The sequence below is a fragment of the Paraphaeosphaeria sporulosa genome (assembly GCF_001642045.1).
Source record: "Paraphaeosphaeria sporulosa strain AP3s5-JAC2a unplaced genomic scaffold CC84scaffold_6, whole genome shotgun sequence".
Taxonomy (NCBI): Eukaryota; Fungi; Ascomycota; class Dothideomycetes; order Pleosporales; family Didymosphaeriaceae; genus Paraphaeosphaeria; species Paraphaeosphaeria sporulosa.
This window is the reverse complement of record NW_017253365.1, coordinates 27,374-42,118: the sequence shown is the minus strand read 5'-3', so window position 1 is coordinate 42,118 and position 14,745 is coordinate 27,374. Positions and strand designations below refer to the sequence as shown.

At 51.0% G+C, this 14,745-nt stretch overlaps 6 protein-coding genes across 6 annotated transcripts; 3 read left to right on the top strand and 3 right to left on the bottom strand.

Moving 5' to 3' along the window:
• Positions 1-357: 357 nt before the first annotated feature.
• CC84DRAFT_1246210 (uncharacterized protein) lies at positions 358-1,290 on the bottom strand (the record flags this gene model as incomplete). Its single annotated transcript, XM_018184193.1, has 3 exons — positions 905-1,290; positions 479-869; positions 358-440 (listed from the first exon to the last, which is right to left on the bottom strand). Exons 1-3 carry the CDS (start codon positions 1,166-1,168, stop codon positions 358-360), a joined length of 738 nt encoding a protein of 245 aa, XP_018034659.1. The 5' UTR covers positions 1,169-1,290.
• Positions 1,291-3,914: 2,624 nt separating this feature from the next.
• CC84DRAFT_1120614 (putative alkaline serine protease AorO) lies at positions 3,915-6,551 on the top strand. Its single transcript, XM_018175583.1, has 5 exons — positions 3,915-4,438; positions 4,489-4,752; positions 4,803-5,065; positions 5,115-5,810; positions 5,865-6,551. Exons 1-5 carry the CDS (start codon positions 4,230-4,232, stop codon positions 6,443-6,445), a joined length of 2,013 nt encoding a protein of 670 aa, XP_018034658.1. The 5' UTR covers positions 3,915-4,229; the 3' UTR covers positions 6,446-6,551.
• A 282-nt stretch (positions 6,552-6,833) lies between these two features.
• CC84DRAFT_1246206 (uracil permease) lies at positions 6,834-8,734 on the bottom strand (the record flags this gene model as incomplete). Its single annotated transcript, XM_018184192.1, has 4 exons — positions 8,631-8,734; positions 8,145-8,512; positions 7,741-8,075; positions 6,834-7,691 (listed from the first exon to the last, which is right to left on the bottom strand). Exons 1-4 carry the CDS (start codon positions 8,702-8,704, stop codon positions 6,834-6,836), a joined length of 1,635 nt encoding a protein of 544 aa, XP_018034657.1. The 5' UTR covers positions 8,705-8,734.
• A 3,235-nt stretch (positions 8,735-11,969) lies between these two features.
• Positions 11,970-12,332, top strand: CC84DRAFT_1217766 (uncharacterized protein; the record flags this gene model as incomplete). Its single annotated transcript, XM_018182927.1, has 1 exon — positions 11,970-12,332. One exon carries the CDS (start codon positions 11,970-11,972, stop codon positions 12,330-12,332), a length of 363 nt encoding a protein of 120 aa, XP_018034656.1.
• Positions 12,333-12,589: 257 nt separating this feature from the next.
• CC84DRAFT_1176535 (uncharacterized protein) lies at positions 12,590-13,105 on the bottom strand (the record flags this gene model as incomplete). Its single annotated transcript, XM_018180230.1, has 1 exon — positions 12,590-13,105. The coding sequence occupies one exon, from the start codon at positions 13,103-13,105 to the stop codon at positions 12,590-12,592; it is 516 nt and encodes a 171-aa protein (XP_018034655.1).
• A 37-nt stretch (positions 13,106-13,142) lies between these two features.
• Positions 13,143-14,509, top strand: CC84DRAFT_1120612 (uncharacterized protein). The gene is made up of 2 exons (XM_018175582.1): positions 13,143-14,039; positions 14,096-14,509. The coding sequence occupies exons 1-2, from the start codon at positions 13,215-13,217 to the stop codon at positions 14,354-14,356; spliced, it is 1,086 nt and encodes a 361-aa protein (XP_018034654.1). The 5' UTR covers positions 13,143-13,214; the 3' UTR covers positions 14,357-14,509.
• The last annotated feature ends 236 nt before the right edge of the window (positions 14,510-14,745 follow it).

The window sequence follows — 14,745 nt, the reverse complement described above, 5'->3', positions numbered from 1 at the left end:
GTGATGAAAGTATCCGCAAGGTGTATGAAACGCTCTAACTGAAAGACAATATGAAAGGTGTCTATAATAATTCTCTACATAAAATGAACACCAGTAATCTTGAGCCAAAATCTAAATAATCCATGACTTAAGCTACAGATACTTCCAGACGCCACGTCCTGCGCCAAGGCCAATCGTTCAGAGCTTGACCAAGCCCTCTTTCTCCTATGCGCCGCTCTTAGCACCGGTATTGGTGCCCTTGACACTCTTGGTGCCTGCGCTACGCTCAGATCACACCATCTTCTTGCCAGCCTTCTTCTTCTTGTTGAGTGCCGCAAGGTATTCCTGGTAGTGGGCCTTGTTCGACTTGTTTAACAGTCACCCTTCTTTGCCGGACATGTGCCACCATTCTTCTTCTTCTCTGCGCCTGTACATGTTGACTTGGCAGAGCACTTGCCGGCCTTCTTCATCACAGCAGTACACTTGGTAGTAGTCTTACATTTACCAGCTCTCTTCATCGTTGCAGTGCACTTCTTTGTACCAGTAGTAGGCCTTTTAGTAGCTTTCTTGGCAGGTTTCTCGACTGGCTTCTTTCGCCTACCAGCAGTCGATGGCCTCGTCCTGGACGTACGAGAGCCACGGGACCTGCCGCGGGCCTCAAGAGGAGCTGCGGTCACCATGTCGATGCCGTCATCAATATTGCCCGCGAGACCGGAAGGTGATTGCTGGTTAGCAAAGATATCCTCGGCACGATTGCTGGGAGCTCTAGGTTTGCACATGGCATAGCGAGCCCAAGGCAATTGGCTCCAAGCTGGATGGTTACTAGGGAAGCCAGCGAGAGGAAATTGGGCACCGCCGTAGGGCTGTCCACCAGCTGCGTTCCGTAAGTTCTTGGTCAACTACGTAGCGCGAAGGGTCGACTTACACATGGACTGGCTAAATTCCGGCTGTATTGATACGCTTGCTCGTACGCTCCGCCATGCCCATCTGACACGAAGTTGTGCCAGCCTTGAACCTGCGCCCAGGGAATCTTTTGGATGGCTTCAAACTCCAGCTCCTGAGGGAATGGACTGTACGTTTTCAGAGTGGCTGCAACATCGATGAGCGATTCGTCGGTTGCAATCTTGTAGATATAGGCATTCCCTCCAGGTGTTCGGTGACCCAGCCTTGGGCTACTAATTAACCCCATCGCCAATGTCACCAATCCGCATATCAGTCACACACTAAGTAGGTAGCCAAGCCACCGATTTAGTAGCATAGATCAACCCGCGCGAAACACAACTCTCCGCTACAGGAGCATGTGGCTGCTTGGCGCATGGGGGCATATTCTCCGGAAGCTTATCCTCGCTTCTAGGGGACGGAATATCACATGCACAGAACCATGCGTTCTTTACGTCTGCTCTACGTGACCAGTCATCCAAAGTTGATAATGTGAGTTGAGTTGTCAAGAGCTATCGCGTCAGCTGAAAAGAAGATGTAAATCAAGCCCTTTGGAGCGAAATTGCAATCTCTCGACTGTCGCCTCAATTTTGTGGGGAGTATAAAGTTCGAGTGCCAGGGGTTATGCAGATCAGACCGCAGTCATCCTACTGGCTGTCGAACTTCTCTCCAGGCAAGGAAGGGGGCTCAAGCGGGATTGATCCGAGATCACATAACGGGTACCGGATTGCCAAGGTCTCTTCCCAAAAATCTCGCTGATTACATGCCTCCTAATTGACCGTTTCTTGATGTGACAACGTCGATTAGGCTTATGGATATGTGCCTGGTACGGAGATCCATATTTTTTACGTAGAGTGAACAGCAGTGTAAAGGCGACAAGTTCTGTGTCCATAAAAAGTTGTTCCACTGACAACATTTTCAGACATCTCTAAAGGCCTATGCCACAGCATTGCGACGTAGGACAGGTTCTATTTCGTCTTTTCTTATTTTATGTCCCGTGCCGGTAATAATGGCAAATAAGTGTACATGTCGCATCGCCGTCACCAATTCAGCATTCAGATGTGACTATCCAGCTCTCCATGTACGAACGAAAAATAGAAAGAGCTTTCGGCAGGCTAACAATTGGACCTAGAACTCATCTCGAAAAGCCCTACTTCTTCAATTCTAGTAAGTGAAGTCCTGCCGATTTTTTTTTATCCTAGCCACCTTTTCTTGTTCGAAGGGACTTGCAGCTAGCCCTTGAGGAGAGGAATCGCAGCATTCCTCCGTCTGGACCCAGCTCTCCTCCCTCATGAGTAGACGAAGCGCATGAGATGTGATCTTTGGGGGTTTTACTTCGTGGTGGCGGTCCAGGACGCCAGATCCATTCATCACTGCTATTCTACCTTTAGGAATCCCTAGAATGTTTGCATCATTCGCATAAGGCCACATGAGGTATATACGGCTGCTTTCTATCTTCCACTACGTTCTTGTAACGTTTGATCTTCAATACTTCCGTTCTTCTTTCGACATCGGTTTGTGATCAGGCGACCATGGGGGCGGGCAATAATTCTAGCTACGAAGCCCAAGGGGCTTTAATCATATGTTTCTGAATCCTCTATCGGGGCCATTCTCATACCACAGTTCACCTTGGCTGTGGTTCAGACCCAGCTCATCGCGTGGACTTTGCGAAGATAACTGGGACATTCATGATTTGAACCATGAAACCCTAGTGATTCACGAATGAATAGCATCTTGAGAAGCGTTGGAACTAATACTTGTATCACTGTACATGAAGGAAATTTGGTGGTCATAGGAACAGAAATGATTTCTCTTCTGTCCAATTATCACGTTTTATCCTTTACTCCTAATGGGCGTCAGTCGCAGTCACCCATGTGATATATATCTAATTCCTTTCGTGTCGCCATTCCTCGATTTGGGTGTGTCAATCATCAATAAATCATCACTCGCTGTCCTGAAGCATTTGGCACCCGACGATCTTGGCATGAGTACAGCGTGCAGTTGCGAGCGCGCATAGCAGCTCTGCAACCCAACTGTGCCCCGAGGATAGCGTTTAGCATGATTTGCGTGATGCGGTGTTCACGGCTCTGAATGAATGTCCTGTACGCTTGCACTTCCGAGGAAAGATCGTGGGACTGGGTCGTCCTTCAAGGTATGATGTTTGAAAATACATTCCCAGTAAATTCCATAGGTACTGGCAGCGACAGAGTGCAGACAGACCACTTGACTTGGCAGATACGCCAAAACTAGAAAACAACAGTGCATCTAAACAGTACTTATGATAACGATCTTTCGCAGCGAAAGTTTGGCTAAAAGCCAGACTCAGGCGAATAGATCGCCAGTCACACGATCGGATGGGCGGATATTGCTTTTCAGCCCAACTACCATGCAAGTGCCGAGCGCTGAGGTTAACCTTACGTAGTTGTTGTCCTTCAATTCAGGTCTTCGGTACATTTCATCGAGATCAATAGCACTCTGATCCATGATCAGGGACGTTTCTGCCATGTGTATTACCGAGGTGCGGTATCAAGGCTGACATACCAGCCATGCGATCATCGTCGGTGCGGGACGGTGGCGCATAACGCTAATTTAATTAGGGCTAGACCCACGCGCTAAATCCTACATCCTCAGGGGTTCGAAGCGCGTTGGGAATTCTCTCCTTGAGAAAGATCATAGAGACGGAATCTCCAGGTGTTTCCCGTTCCCCCTGTAATCTTCGTAAAATCACATTATAGCCGCAAATCACTTTCGTTCGCAGTGAAAATGTTACATACAATAGGTAGCTGTCCTCAAGTACGAGAGGTTATTGCCTGCCATTAGTTACACTGTAATCTCGGACCGGATCACCTTGGTCGAAAGAACACCGATCAAAAATGACGGGAGCGCGGCCGCTGGCTTGGCCACTGCTCCGCGAATACATCTAACTCCACATGGCAACTAAGCTTTGTCAAGCAACGCGAAGACTTCTCAAGACTCCTCAAGACGCGGCTAAAAATGAGGAACGGCCCCGCGGCCCCTCTACCGCTAGCGATAACGGAAATATCGCTCTCCTGTCCAATGAAATGCCACATACTTAGCCCGCATGGGGAAGGACCTTAGCTGACGCCTGGCAGACACCTCGTATTCCTAGCACTCTCGGATTCTAGCAACACTCGTTTGCATCATGATCCACAGACCACCTTCCTCTGTGGGCGACCGTGATGCTCGCATGTCGACGCGACCGAACGCCATCATAATGCCGCGACCACAAATACCGAAAGTGCGCCGCTCGCTCGGTCGTCTCAGCACTCGCTCACTTTGCTAAAGTCAAGATGTTGTTCAAGAGCCTTGTCGTACTTACGGCCGCCCTGACCGGCGTTCATGCTGCGCCAGCATCACACCGTGTTCTTCACGAATCACGTTCGACGCCAGTCACATCCTGGCAGAAATTAGGCACTATCGATGCTCGAACAGTCCTGCCCATGCGTGTTGGACTCACGCAGAGGAATATCGAGGCCGGCCGACGAGCGCTGATTGACATGTGAGCTCATGCTTCCTAATGTGCACATCGTCCTTCGCTAACATGCATAGATCGCACCCCGAGTCGCCTAAGTACGGCCAGCACTGGACATCTGAAGAAGTCGTCGACTTCTTCGCTCCTTCTGCGGATGCTGTTGCTGCAGTCCGGGCCTGGCTTGAGGAATCAGGCATCGCTTCCGACAATATAGGACTATCAGCCAACAAGCAATGGCTGCAGTTTGATGCTACGGCAGCTGAGGCGGAGAAGATATTCCAGACGAAGTACCACGCCTACGAGCATACCGGAACTGGAAAGACCAACATTGCTTGCGATGAGTGAGTGATTCACTTCAGAAACCAGCCATGTCCATGACCTGACTGAGTAGATACCACGTCCCGGCTGCTATCCAAAAGCATATCGACTACATCACTCCTGGTATCAAGCTTACCACGGACTCTGGTCTCCCTGTGCCTAAAGCTTTTGTGAAAAAGAGAGCTGAAGGTGCCATGAAATTCAAGCGACCTGTTCTTACTATGCCCATGCCCACGAACGTAGATGGCAACAAGCTCGAGCTCCATATGCTTGCTGCGATTGCGGAAGCCAACTTGACCAACTGCAACAACGTCGTAACCCCACCTTGCATTGCTGGTGAGTCGTTTGTCAAAGCCTCCTCAACATGGGTCACTAACTCCTGTAGCCTTGTACAACATTCCAAAGGGTACCAAAGCAACTCCCGGAAACGAACTTGGAATCTTCGAAGACTTGAATGATGTCTTTTCTCAGGAAGATCTTGACGCTTTCTTCACGCTTTTTGCACCATACATTAAGAACGGTACACAGCCAAAACTGGATCTCATCGATGGTGCAGTTGCACCCGTCCCTCCTGCAGTGGCTGGGCTTGAATCCGCGCTCGACTTCCAGATCTCGTACCCGATCATCTACCCTCAGAACTCGGTTCTCTTCCAGACTGACGACCCTGTATACGAGAGGAACTACACGTTTCAAGGATTCTTAAACAATTTCTTTGACGCAATCGACGGAAGTTACTGCTCCTTCAGCGCATTTGGCGAGAAGGGCAACTCTCCATTGGATCCCGTGTATCCGGATCCCAGCAACTCCCCCGACGCTTACAAGGGCAAATTGCAGTGCGGAGTGTACAAGCCTACTCCCGTCATCTCCATAAGTTACGGTGGTGCTGAAGCCGATCTTCCGATCAGCTACCAGCGTCGTCAATGCACTGAGATCATGAAGCTTGGCCTGCAGGGGGTCAGTGTCATTAACTCTTCTGGAGATTCCGGTGTCGAGGGACGCGGAGGTGACCCTACTCCTGGCAACTGCCTCGGGAAGGACAACACCGTCTTCGCGCCTCAGTTCCCTGCTACGTGCCCATATGGTGAGTCGCTGCTACTATCCTCGAACTATTCTCAAGAAACCTAACAATCCACAGTGACCGCCGTGGGCTCCACTGTTATCCAGAACACCACCTCGTTCGAGCCTGGCAACGAGGTTCCTACCACGCGTTTCGGCTCCGGTGGAGGTTTCTCCAACATCTACGGTCGCGACCTCGAGGCTCCGTGGCAGATCCTCTCGGTGGCTGGCTACTTCGCGCAGAAGCCCGTCAACTACCCCTTCTACCAGACCGTCAACAACGCCAGCTTCAACGCCAACGGCGGCATCTACAACCGTGCCGGCCGCGGCTACCCCGACATTTCGGCGCTTGGTGACAAAATCGCTATCGTCGGCAAATCTCGCCCTCTTCTCATTGGAGGCACGTCTGCCTCTGCACCGCTTTTCGCGTCCATCCTCACGCGCATAAATGAGGAACGACTGGAGAGTGGTAAGAGGACTGTTGGGTTTGTGAACCCGGTGCTTTATGCCAACCCCAAGGCTTTCAACGATGTTACCACGGGTTCGAACCCTGGTTGCGGTACTATCGGGTTTCCGGCTAAGAAGGGCTGGGACCCGGTCTCGGGATTGGGATCGGCCGATTACGGCAGGCTGAGGAAGGTTCTCCTTGCTCTGCCTTGATCATGAAGCACACAGATCCGCTAATATGTACATAATCCTGCCATGATGAACACGAACAGAGTTACTGTGGCAGTATATTCTAGAAAGGTCATAACAATACATACCTATCACTACTGCATGCAAGATCTGATGTACTGAGGCTTCTTCACACATGTTGTTCTAGTGTAGGCAATCTTCAGCAGAGATCCTTGATGTCTCTCTACTTGAGTCATGCTTACCTCTCCGGAAACATAGTAACGAGTCTGTTGGGAAGCATCATAGTCGCCTTCCGACATTCTGTTGTCTCAGTCTGTCAACGCTATTTCGCATGCAACTTCTGATTCTTTCTATTATGCCGGTCAACATCGCAGCCTTGCGCCGAGACCATGTCATTGTCCACCTCACCCGCTCACAGCATCCTCTCCAGCTTTCCCTTCCAGCCCCCTTTCTCCGTAGCCTGCAGCCCCTCCTCTCCACTCCCACTCCCGACACTTATTCCTTCATCCATGCTTTGGGCATCATAGATCTCATCCGGGCTTACCGACCTCTCAATTAGGGTCTCCTTCGGTGTCCACACCTTACTCAGTGCTACATACACGATGCTCGTACCCACAAAACCCAATAGCCACCCAAAAGTGTATGGCCGGTTGCCAACTCCGACGTCGATATTAGGATTGATCGAGTTGATAAAACCCGGCATGTTGGGTATGACGCCTACCAGAAACGCCACGACCGCACGCCAGTTAACGCCATGCCAGTAGCGATAGATGCCATGGGGTTGGTACAATGCCAACGTGTCGTACCGGCGGCGATGAATTACATAGAAGTCGAAAACCATGATGGCGGCGATAGGACCAAGGAACACGGCGTATGCGGACATGAAGTTGAGAAAGGAGCCTGCAGATGCCAAGATCTTCCAGGGGACGAGGGCCCATGCGAGGAAAGCGCAGAGGAGCTGTCCGCGGCGGATGTTGACGTATTGCGGGAAAAGGGCGGTGAGATCATTTGCGGCGGATAGAGAGTTGGCGGAGATGTTGACGCCGAGAGCAGCGAGTGCGAAAGAGAAGGCGGCGAAAAAGCGGCAGGATCGAGAAGACCAATGCGAGACGAGCGCCATGGGGTCCCATTCTAGGATACCATAACGCTCAGCTCCGGCGGAGGCGGAGGCGATTCCGATGAAGGAAATGAAGGTGAAGATGATAGGTAGGAAGGGCACGTATATGATTTGCCACTTTACGCTTACCCTTGAATAGCGCGAGAAGTCAGCCTATCGCCCTGTCAGCATACATATATAGTTCAGTAGCGTAAGAGTATACCTGGTTGACGCTCAGTGTGGCATAGTTCCCAATCACACTTGTTAAGCTGCTGAGGAATGCCCAGCTGTATGCACTTCCTTGAATCTTGCTCTTCTCATCGAACAAATGACCTCCACCGTCTGTTGCTACGAATGCCCAAACGAGTATTGCAATCCAGGCTATCGGTACCACTACGCTCTTCACCATGAACAGCCACCGGAGATTGTTCGGGTGCATGACTAGGAACGGAACTTGGATAAGCCAGAAGAGAAAGAAGGAAATCATGGACTTTGTGTCAATACCCTGGCTCTCCGGGATATGGTTTTCCAAAGTTAAGAAGCTTGGCCAGATGGCACCTGTGACTTTTGGTCAGTTTGTGTTCCAAAGTCTCTCGTCAGCCTGTCTCTAATGTAGCGTTCACTTACCCAGCATAACTCTCACAGTATTTCCTCCATTCATCGTCTGGATCGCAAACCAAAAGATGGCCAGGATAGCACGACTTATAATCGCAATGTAGCTACCCCAAAAGCCCCAACTGGCTCTCGCGAGCACAGGAAATGGCGCATGATGGATGACACCGATCGCTCCATTCAGCGCAATGACGAAGCTCACAATGAAGAAGGCTAGCGCAACGATGCCAATCGCTTCTCGCCAGCTCAGTCCGACGGAGATGATACCCGCAGCAAATTGCCATGTCGCTGCGTTGAAGGCGTCGGACACCCAGTAGGCGATGAAAGATGTCACGCCCCATTTGCGAGCATGTCGCGGAACTGGGTCAAGATCTTTGTTTGTCCTGTAGAAAGGTCAGCTGATTTGGAGAAGCGCGAGAGTGCAAACGGGAGTAGCGGTCAGGCCATGAGGCCACGGGCTGTTTCCATATATAACATCAGAAACTTTGTCAAGCCACTTACCACCGCTGGTTTCCCTCCGCAAAAGCGGACTCTGGTTGGTCGACCTTGAGATGCGGTCGCTTGAACGCGGGCATCCTGATCAGCGACTAAAGTCAATCCCAACTCCCTGGCAGTGGTAAGAGCGGCGTATTTGCGCTGCAGGACCAGCGCATCTTTATTCTGTTCCTGGAGGCGATGCCAAAGTCGTGCCATACATCACTTCTACCGTCGGCTGCCAGCTGCCGATCCCTGGCGAGCGCGATAAGATAAGGTACTGGTACGTCAAGATATCGCGATAAGCCAGTCGCGACGTGGGCAGTTCCAATCTGTCGACGCGCTAGAGACCGTGCTCCTTCCCCAGAACATGCAAGATGGGCGGCTGGGTTATCTGCAAGCGCGGGGAAGGACTGGACTGGGCCCGTGTCTGGCAACTGGTGGCAAAGATCCTGATAGCCACGGCAACAAGCACAGATGCAGCGGACGACTTTAAGGCACTGGTCTCATCTCCGGGTTCAGCGCCGGACATTTGTTACGCCGAGGGCGGCGTCGATTCCATCAAGTAAGACAGCGATGGCCGAATGGGGTATATCGGCACCATTCGTGACGACATTCCTTATAGAATAAATTCGCAGGCAGCGTGTGAGACGGCTGAGGAGGCTGGCGTTCAAAAGGGTATCCGTTCAGAATTGGGACATATGGACTAAGGTCTAGGGCTACTTAGGTGCGAAGGACAATAATCAGGGATACGTAAAGGCCTATACACTGTATTCGTCTTTCAAGCCTGTTACAGGTTTAGATTTTTTATCCTTTTTTTAAAAGCCAGATAGGTCATAGTTGGTCAGGTTTCTGACCTAAGGTCATTACGGTCAGGTGCGTTACATAACAATTGTACAGTCGCAGCACACAAAAACCTGGAGTGGAATAGTCTGCTTGCGAATGGGTGAATCACAAGTCCACTGAATTTCAGACATTGAAATTCTATCCCTAATTATGAATGTTATGACAATCCTGAGAGGAAAAATCACAAAAGGAAAAGTCAGACTAGAGACCGAAATGTTCGCACCAGTCAAAGCCACAGTTCCACTACGGTCCTTCCCTCGCCAATTTCAAGGCTGCCCCCGTCTTCACCGCCATTCCGAAATGGAAGTATGTGTATCATCATCGCCTCGTCTCTCCATTCCATGACGAGTCTCGTTTAGGGATCTGTATGCCGAGATAGAAGGGTTAGTGAAGTGTTGCGTTCTTCAGCTTAGCCGCGGTAGAACTCACACGTCAAACACTGTGCAGCGTCGTCCTATTTACAAAGAGGGTAAAACTTCTTCCTTGACATGTCGCAGAAGCTTTCTTCATGGTGCGAATGAAAATTGGGCCCGACGCTTCCCTTGCTATGACAAAGTGCACGGACACTTTGCCCAACATCGTAGCTCTTCACCAGTTGGCTTTGGAAGCGTGCTTGAAGCTTCGCAAATCTTGGGTTGCCTACCATTATTTGGCGCTTTCGTGAACACAGGTGGACATGGAATGACATTGGGAAGAAACGTGCGCTGGACATTTACACATTTAAGGATATTTCTTCCAATCTGCCGCTAGTGTTTTAGGTCGTCGAGATGGATTAATGGCCTTTGAAGAGATGGGACCTGGAAGCGCTGGACTATTCGCTCGTTAGTCTCACACCCGTCCAGCCCAGACTCTTTCTACCAGTTCGTTGTTGTTCGACGTACTCTCCATCACCGTCCAAAGATAGTTTGAAATTTATTGAGACAATCATTGTGTACCATATCGTTTGTCGAAGTGGCAGTAGAAATAGATATTCCTGTCGTTGTAGAGACGAGGCCTGTGAGTATCAGCCGGGTGTGCTCCATTATCTGTCCTGCGCCTGGAACACTCTACTATGACAGACCAGCGAACGTATTTGATAGTCATCCTACAAGGATTCGATCGGGGCAAGGTACCGTTCCCATCTTGGCATGGCCGTTGCACAGAGTTCTTATCAGGGCACAGCCCGACTGTGCCCCAATCAGACAGCCCTTCTATAAGTCATGTGTTGCTTTACCTGTATCAGCATGCGCATAGCAAGCCTCTACACTGATGTCAATTCTTGACGACTTCATCTACCGGCGTTACAACATACCTACCTGACCACCGAATAACAGAGACAACGTTAGGACCCCTACACAAGCGCCCATCAATAAATTTGGACCGCTATGCAGATTCTAGACCTTCTCGTAGAGTTGTTCGAGCATATACTGCGCGATTGCATCATTGTGAGGGGTCCGAAGAGCGGTTTGCGTTTGAGGTTGGTGAATAGTATGTATGCATATCACTTGATGATAGCGCTAACCATGATAAGAAAACTTTGCAAAGGGTTTGTTGAATGCTCTGTATATTTTCGGGCTTCTCGGCCAACTTCTGGATCACTATCTTGATTCACATAGGCAGTTCAGGAAGTATATCGATCGGACGAGGTTGGAATGGTTCAGCTGCCTACAATCGATGAGTCCGTGAAATTAGTGTGCTCCACTATAGACTCATTCTATTCCCCGACCGAGATAAAAAGCCGTTATGAGAAAGACCGAGGCACTCGATGCTCACCGACCACGCGTTTCGTAAGGGATCTCCAAGGAAACTGCCCCGATGATCTGGATGCTCGTTTAGAGGGATACACATATGTTCTCTATGCTGAAGCTATCCGTGCAAATTACCTCTCCCTCATAAAGCATTGATTTGCTAGGTATCCCAAGTTGTTGGACACAACGATCCATTGCCGATGGGAATGTCGGAACAGCCTGATGCTCGGTGATTGCTTCATCATAGCAGCACGATACGCCAATTCAGAAGTGTTAACATACTCTTTATCTGTTGGAATAGACAAAAATCCCCACTTCCGGCATTTCATTCTCGTGGCCGCATACGTAGGCAGCGCAAACATCGCCTCCTTTTTGTATTATTTCAAGTCGAATGAGGTCCCATTTGGACTCTAGAAGCCTAAATGGTACTTTTTAGGGGGGGCTAAATCGTGGATCTATGGCACCTCAGATCTCGACACAATCAAGTTCGCCACGACTCTGACTCTTGAGCCCGATTCGCCAATAAAAAAAAATACGTCCTCGTGTATGCTCTGCAAGAGGCTGCAGCGGCTGGACGGCTAAGAAAACGTTCCAGCGAGTGGGCTTATCGTATGCGCGAAAAGGTATGGTTTCCACTACGTTCTCCAAGACAACCTGGAAAACCTGGCCCGCACATATAAGCTGCTGCATTATCGGGTGCGCCTAGCTGCGGAGAACGGCCATGCTCGAATAGTTGAGATTCTGGTTAAACATAGCGCCTCCATTTCGGTAGTCATGTCAACCGCTGCAAGGCATGGTCATGGTCATATCATTTGAGCCCTTTTTAGCACCTATCCTCCAAGTGAAGATACCCCTTCTGAACGCAGCCATCGGAGGCTACACAACTGTCACTCGAATGCTGCTCGAGAGCGGTGCCAATGCAAATGGAGGCCTCGAAGTTAGAGATACACTCACCGAGGACTCGACAGTCGAGCGGAAATGCCCATTGGCATACGGAATGAGCAAGGAGAATGTGACACTTTGCAACCTTTTGATTCCGTACGGAGCTACCCTTGATATGCCAGGAATACCGGACGAAAGTTTGCAGGAAGCCAAGGGCGATGGTCTTGATTCTATGCTAGTCCTACTGAGAAAGTTTGGAATCGAGACTCAGTAATTAGATGTATTCTGACTGTACTTCATTTGGTATCGCACACGTATAATTTATTTTTGTTTTCTCCACCACCTCCGCTATTGTCTGTTCTTACTGTTTGCTAGAAGCGGTGTCGCATCGGAGCGGTGAGGATCGAGATGGAACGACAGGGAATTTGAGACTCCAACAGAACCTTAAGTTTCGTATCGTCCTGTATTACTATATAGGTTTGCTCGCTTCTCGGGCTTCTACTTTGTAACCATAAACTTTCCCTAGTCTTTCTATTGGGCAGCATGGTCCTGGCTGGAGTGACAAAGTAAGAACAGTGTGACGCTGCTTCGGGTTTGGCTCCTAGATTCAGCAGCTCGTGGGCGCGCTCGCGGTCGTCGACAGGGTAACGAGAAAGCTGACCCATCATGGCGGATAGCGGGAGCGGCTCCGAGCAACAGCGCAATAATTTGAGTCACACTCCACGCGCCGTGCCTTAAGACTGCGCATACTGCAGTACACCAAGCCTGTCGATCTAGGACCATCTTGACTTGGTCGAGCCTGATCTGTCCTACTGAGCTCAAAGGCCGACAGAAAGATATGGAGTTTTTCGCGTCAAAATGGCGCGACGAGTGCGACGCAACGTCATGGCGGGAGAAACATCGGAGGCGGCTGGGGACGTTGGAAGACGTCTGAAGATGCTGGGAGGATGCACTCAGGGCGTCGGCGCCAAGAGGAATGGCAGTACCCCGCCTGTTCCATCTCGCCCCACCACCACTGCAACCCTCCGGCTTACTCGAAAGAGGCATGCCAGTCGCGCTCTGCGACGTACTCCCGTAAGTATTGAAGGTCCTCCACGTCTTATGGTCTCATCCTCCTTGTCCAATAATTCGCCGCACTTCTCGATAATTGCTCACCATGTCTTCAGACCTGAAACCCGCCGCGCTCTCCCGCCCGCCGCTGAATTCAATCCCGCCCCATCTCCGCGCACGCTTTGATCCCGAGTTCGTGCGGTATCATGAAGCATACGCGGTAGGCCGCCTGCACACGCATCAGGTCCCCATTGCCGACTTCCGTGCCAATCCTCGCAACTACATCACCAGCTTCGGCAAAGCAATTGCCGACGACACGAATGTTGGACGGATAAGCGACATCGATTGCCCTGTGGACAACGGGGAGAACCACATCAAGATACGAGTGTACGAGCCAAAAGACGGTGCGTCCAGGGACGCGGCCAAAGGAGGACGGCCAGTGTACGTGAACTACCATGGCGGAGGGTGGGTCTTTGGCGACATCGATACCGACACGGAGCACTGCAAGCGCATCGTCAACGGCACGGGCGCCGTAGTCTTCGATGTTGAATACCGCTGCGCGCCCGAGCATCCGTTTCCTACTCCGGTAGACGACGCGTGGGCTGGTTTTCTGCACGTCGTGAAGACGCAGGCTGGGCCCTTCAACCTCGATACGTCGCGAGTTGCAGTCGGCGGTCCATCCGCAGGCGGGCATCTCAGCGCCGTCGTAGCTCAGCGGGCACGCGATGCAGGGATACCGATCGTGTTACAGCAGCTGCACGTGCCTGTGTGCGACATGGATCATTTCGACGAGCAAGGCCGCGTGAAGAAGGAAGAAGCGCCGTACGAGAGCTATCGCGAGATGTACGACACAGTTACGCTGAGCGGGGAGCGCATGGAGTATTTCGCGCGACACTATCTAGGCGTGCCGCGAGAGAAGAGCACGTACAATGTGAGTCTGGTATTTAGATTCGATCCGCGAGACAATGATTGCTAATCGCCAATCAGAATCCTGCAGTATCGCCTATCCGCGCGGCGTCGCTCGCGAATCTCGCACCTGCGTTGGTCGTCACAGCCGAGTTGGATCCACTTAGAGATGAGGGATATGCGTACTACGAGAAACTGAAGGCCGCAGGCAACGACGCCGAGTACCATATGCTGCCCGGTCTGCCGCATACAGCAGCAATCCTGGACGATATCTGTGAGGGAGGCAAGAGGTGGAACGAAATGGTGCTGTCGTCGCTGAACAAGGCCTACGGCATATCGTGACCTCCACGTCTGCGGTACAGAGCAGTCCATATCCCAAGAATCAATATTTCTCCCCATGACGGTATCCTTTTGCAATGGCGGCTGTGAGTTGAACTTTTAACATAGCAAGCTATACGTTGTGCGCTCTAATTCGCAAGCTTCACATCGCGAGCCACCACACGGCCGACGAACCGCGTTCTCAAGTGCATATGTACGTGTTCCGACGAAGCACGCCACTCCCGTATGATTTGACGTATGCGGCACCTGTCCGTCGCGATAATGGGGCACGATTGCAAATCGGCCAATCTTCGTCTGGCTAAACCTCCTTTGGCTCGCTTGCCCCTGCAGCTGTTTATCAGAGCCATCCGCCTACGAACGAGGTTCCATTTCGGCACAACGTAATAGCAAGG

Bases quoted from the DNA above. Each gene is read 5' to 3' on its own strand.
- CC84DRAFT_1120614 (XM_018175583.1), top strand. From the start codon at position 4,230: ATGTTGTTCAAGAGCCTTGTCGTACTTACGGCCGCCCTGACCGGCGTT. The intron at 5,066-5,114 runs GTGAGTCGTTTG...TAACTCCTGTAG, and splicing joins AACCCCACCTTGCATTGCTG to CCTTGTACAACATTCCAAAG. The intron at 5,811-5,864 runs GTGAGTCGCTGC...AACAATCCACAG, and splicing joins CCCTGCTACGTGCCCATATG to TGACCGCCGTGGGCTCCACT.
- CC84DRAFT_1120612 (XM_018175582.1), top strand. From the start codon at position 13,215: ATGTCTTCAGACCTGAAACCCGCCGCGCTCTCCCGCCCGCCGCTGAAT. The intron at 14,040-14,095 runs GTGAGTCTGGTA...ATCGCCAATCAG, and splicing joins GAGAGAAGAGCACGTACAAT to AATCCTGCAGTATCGCCTAT.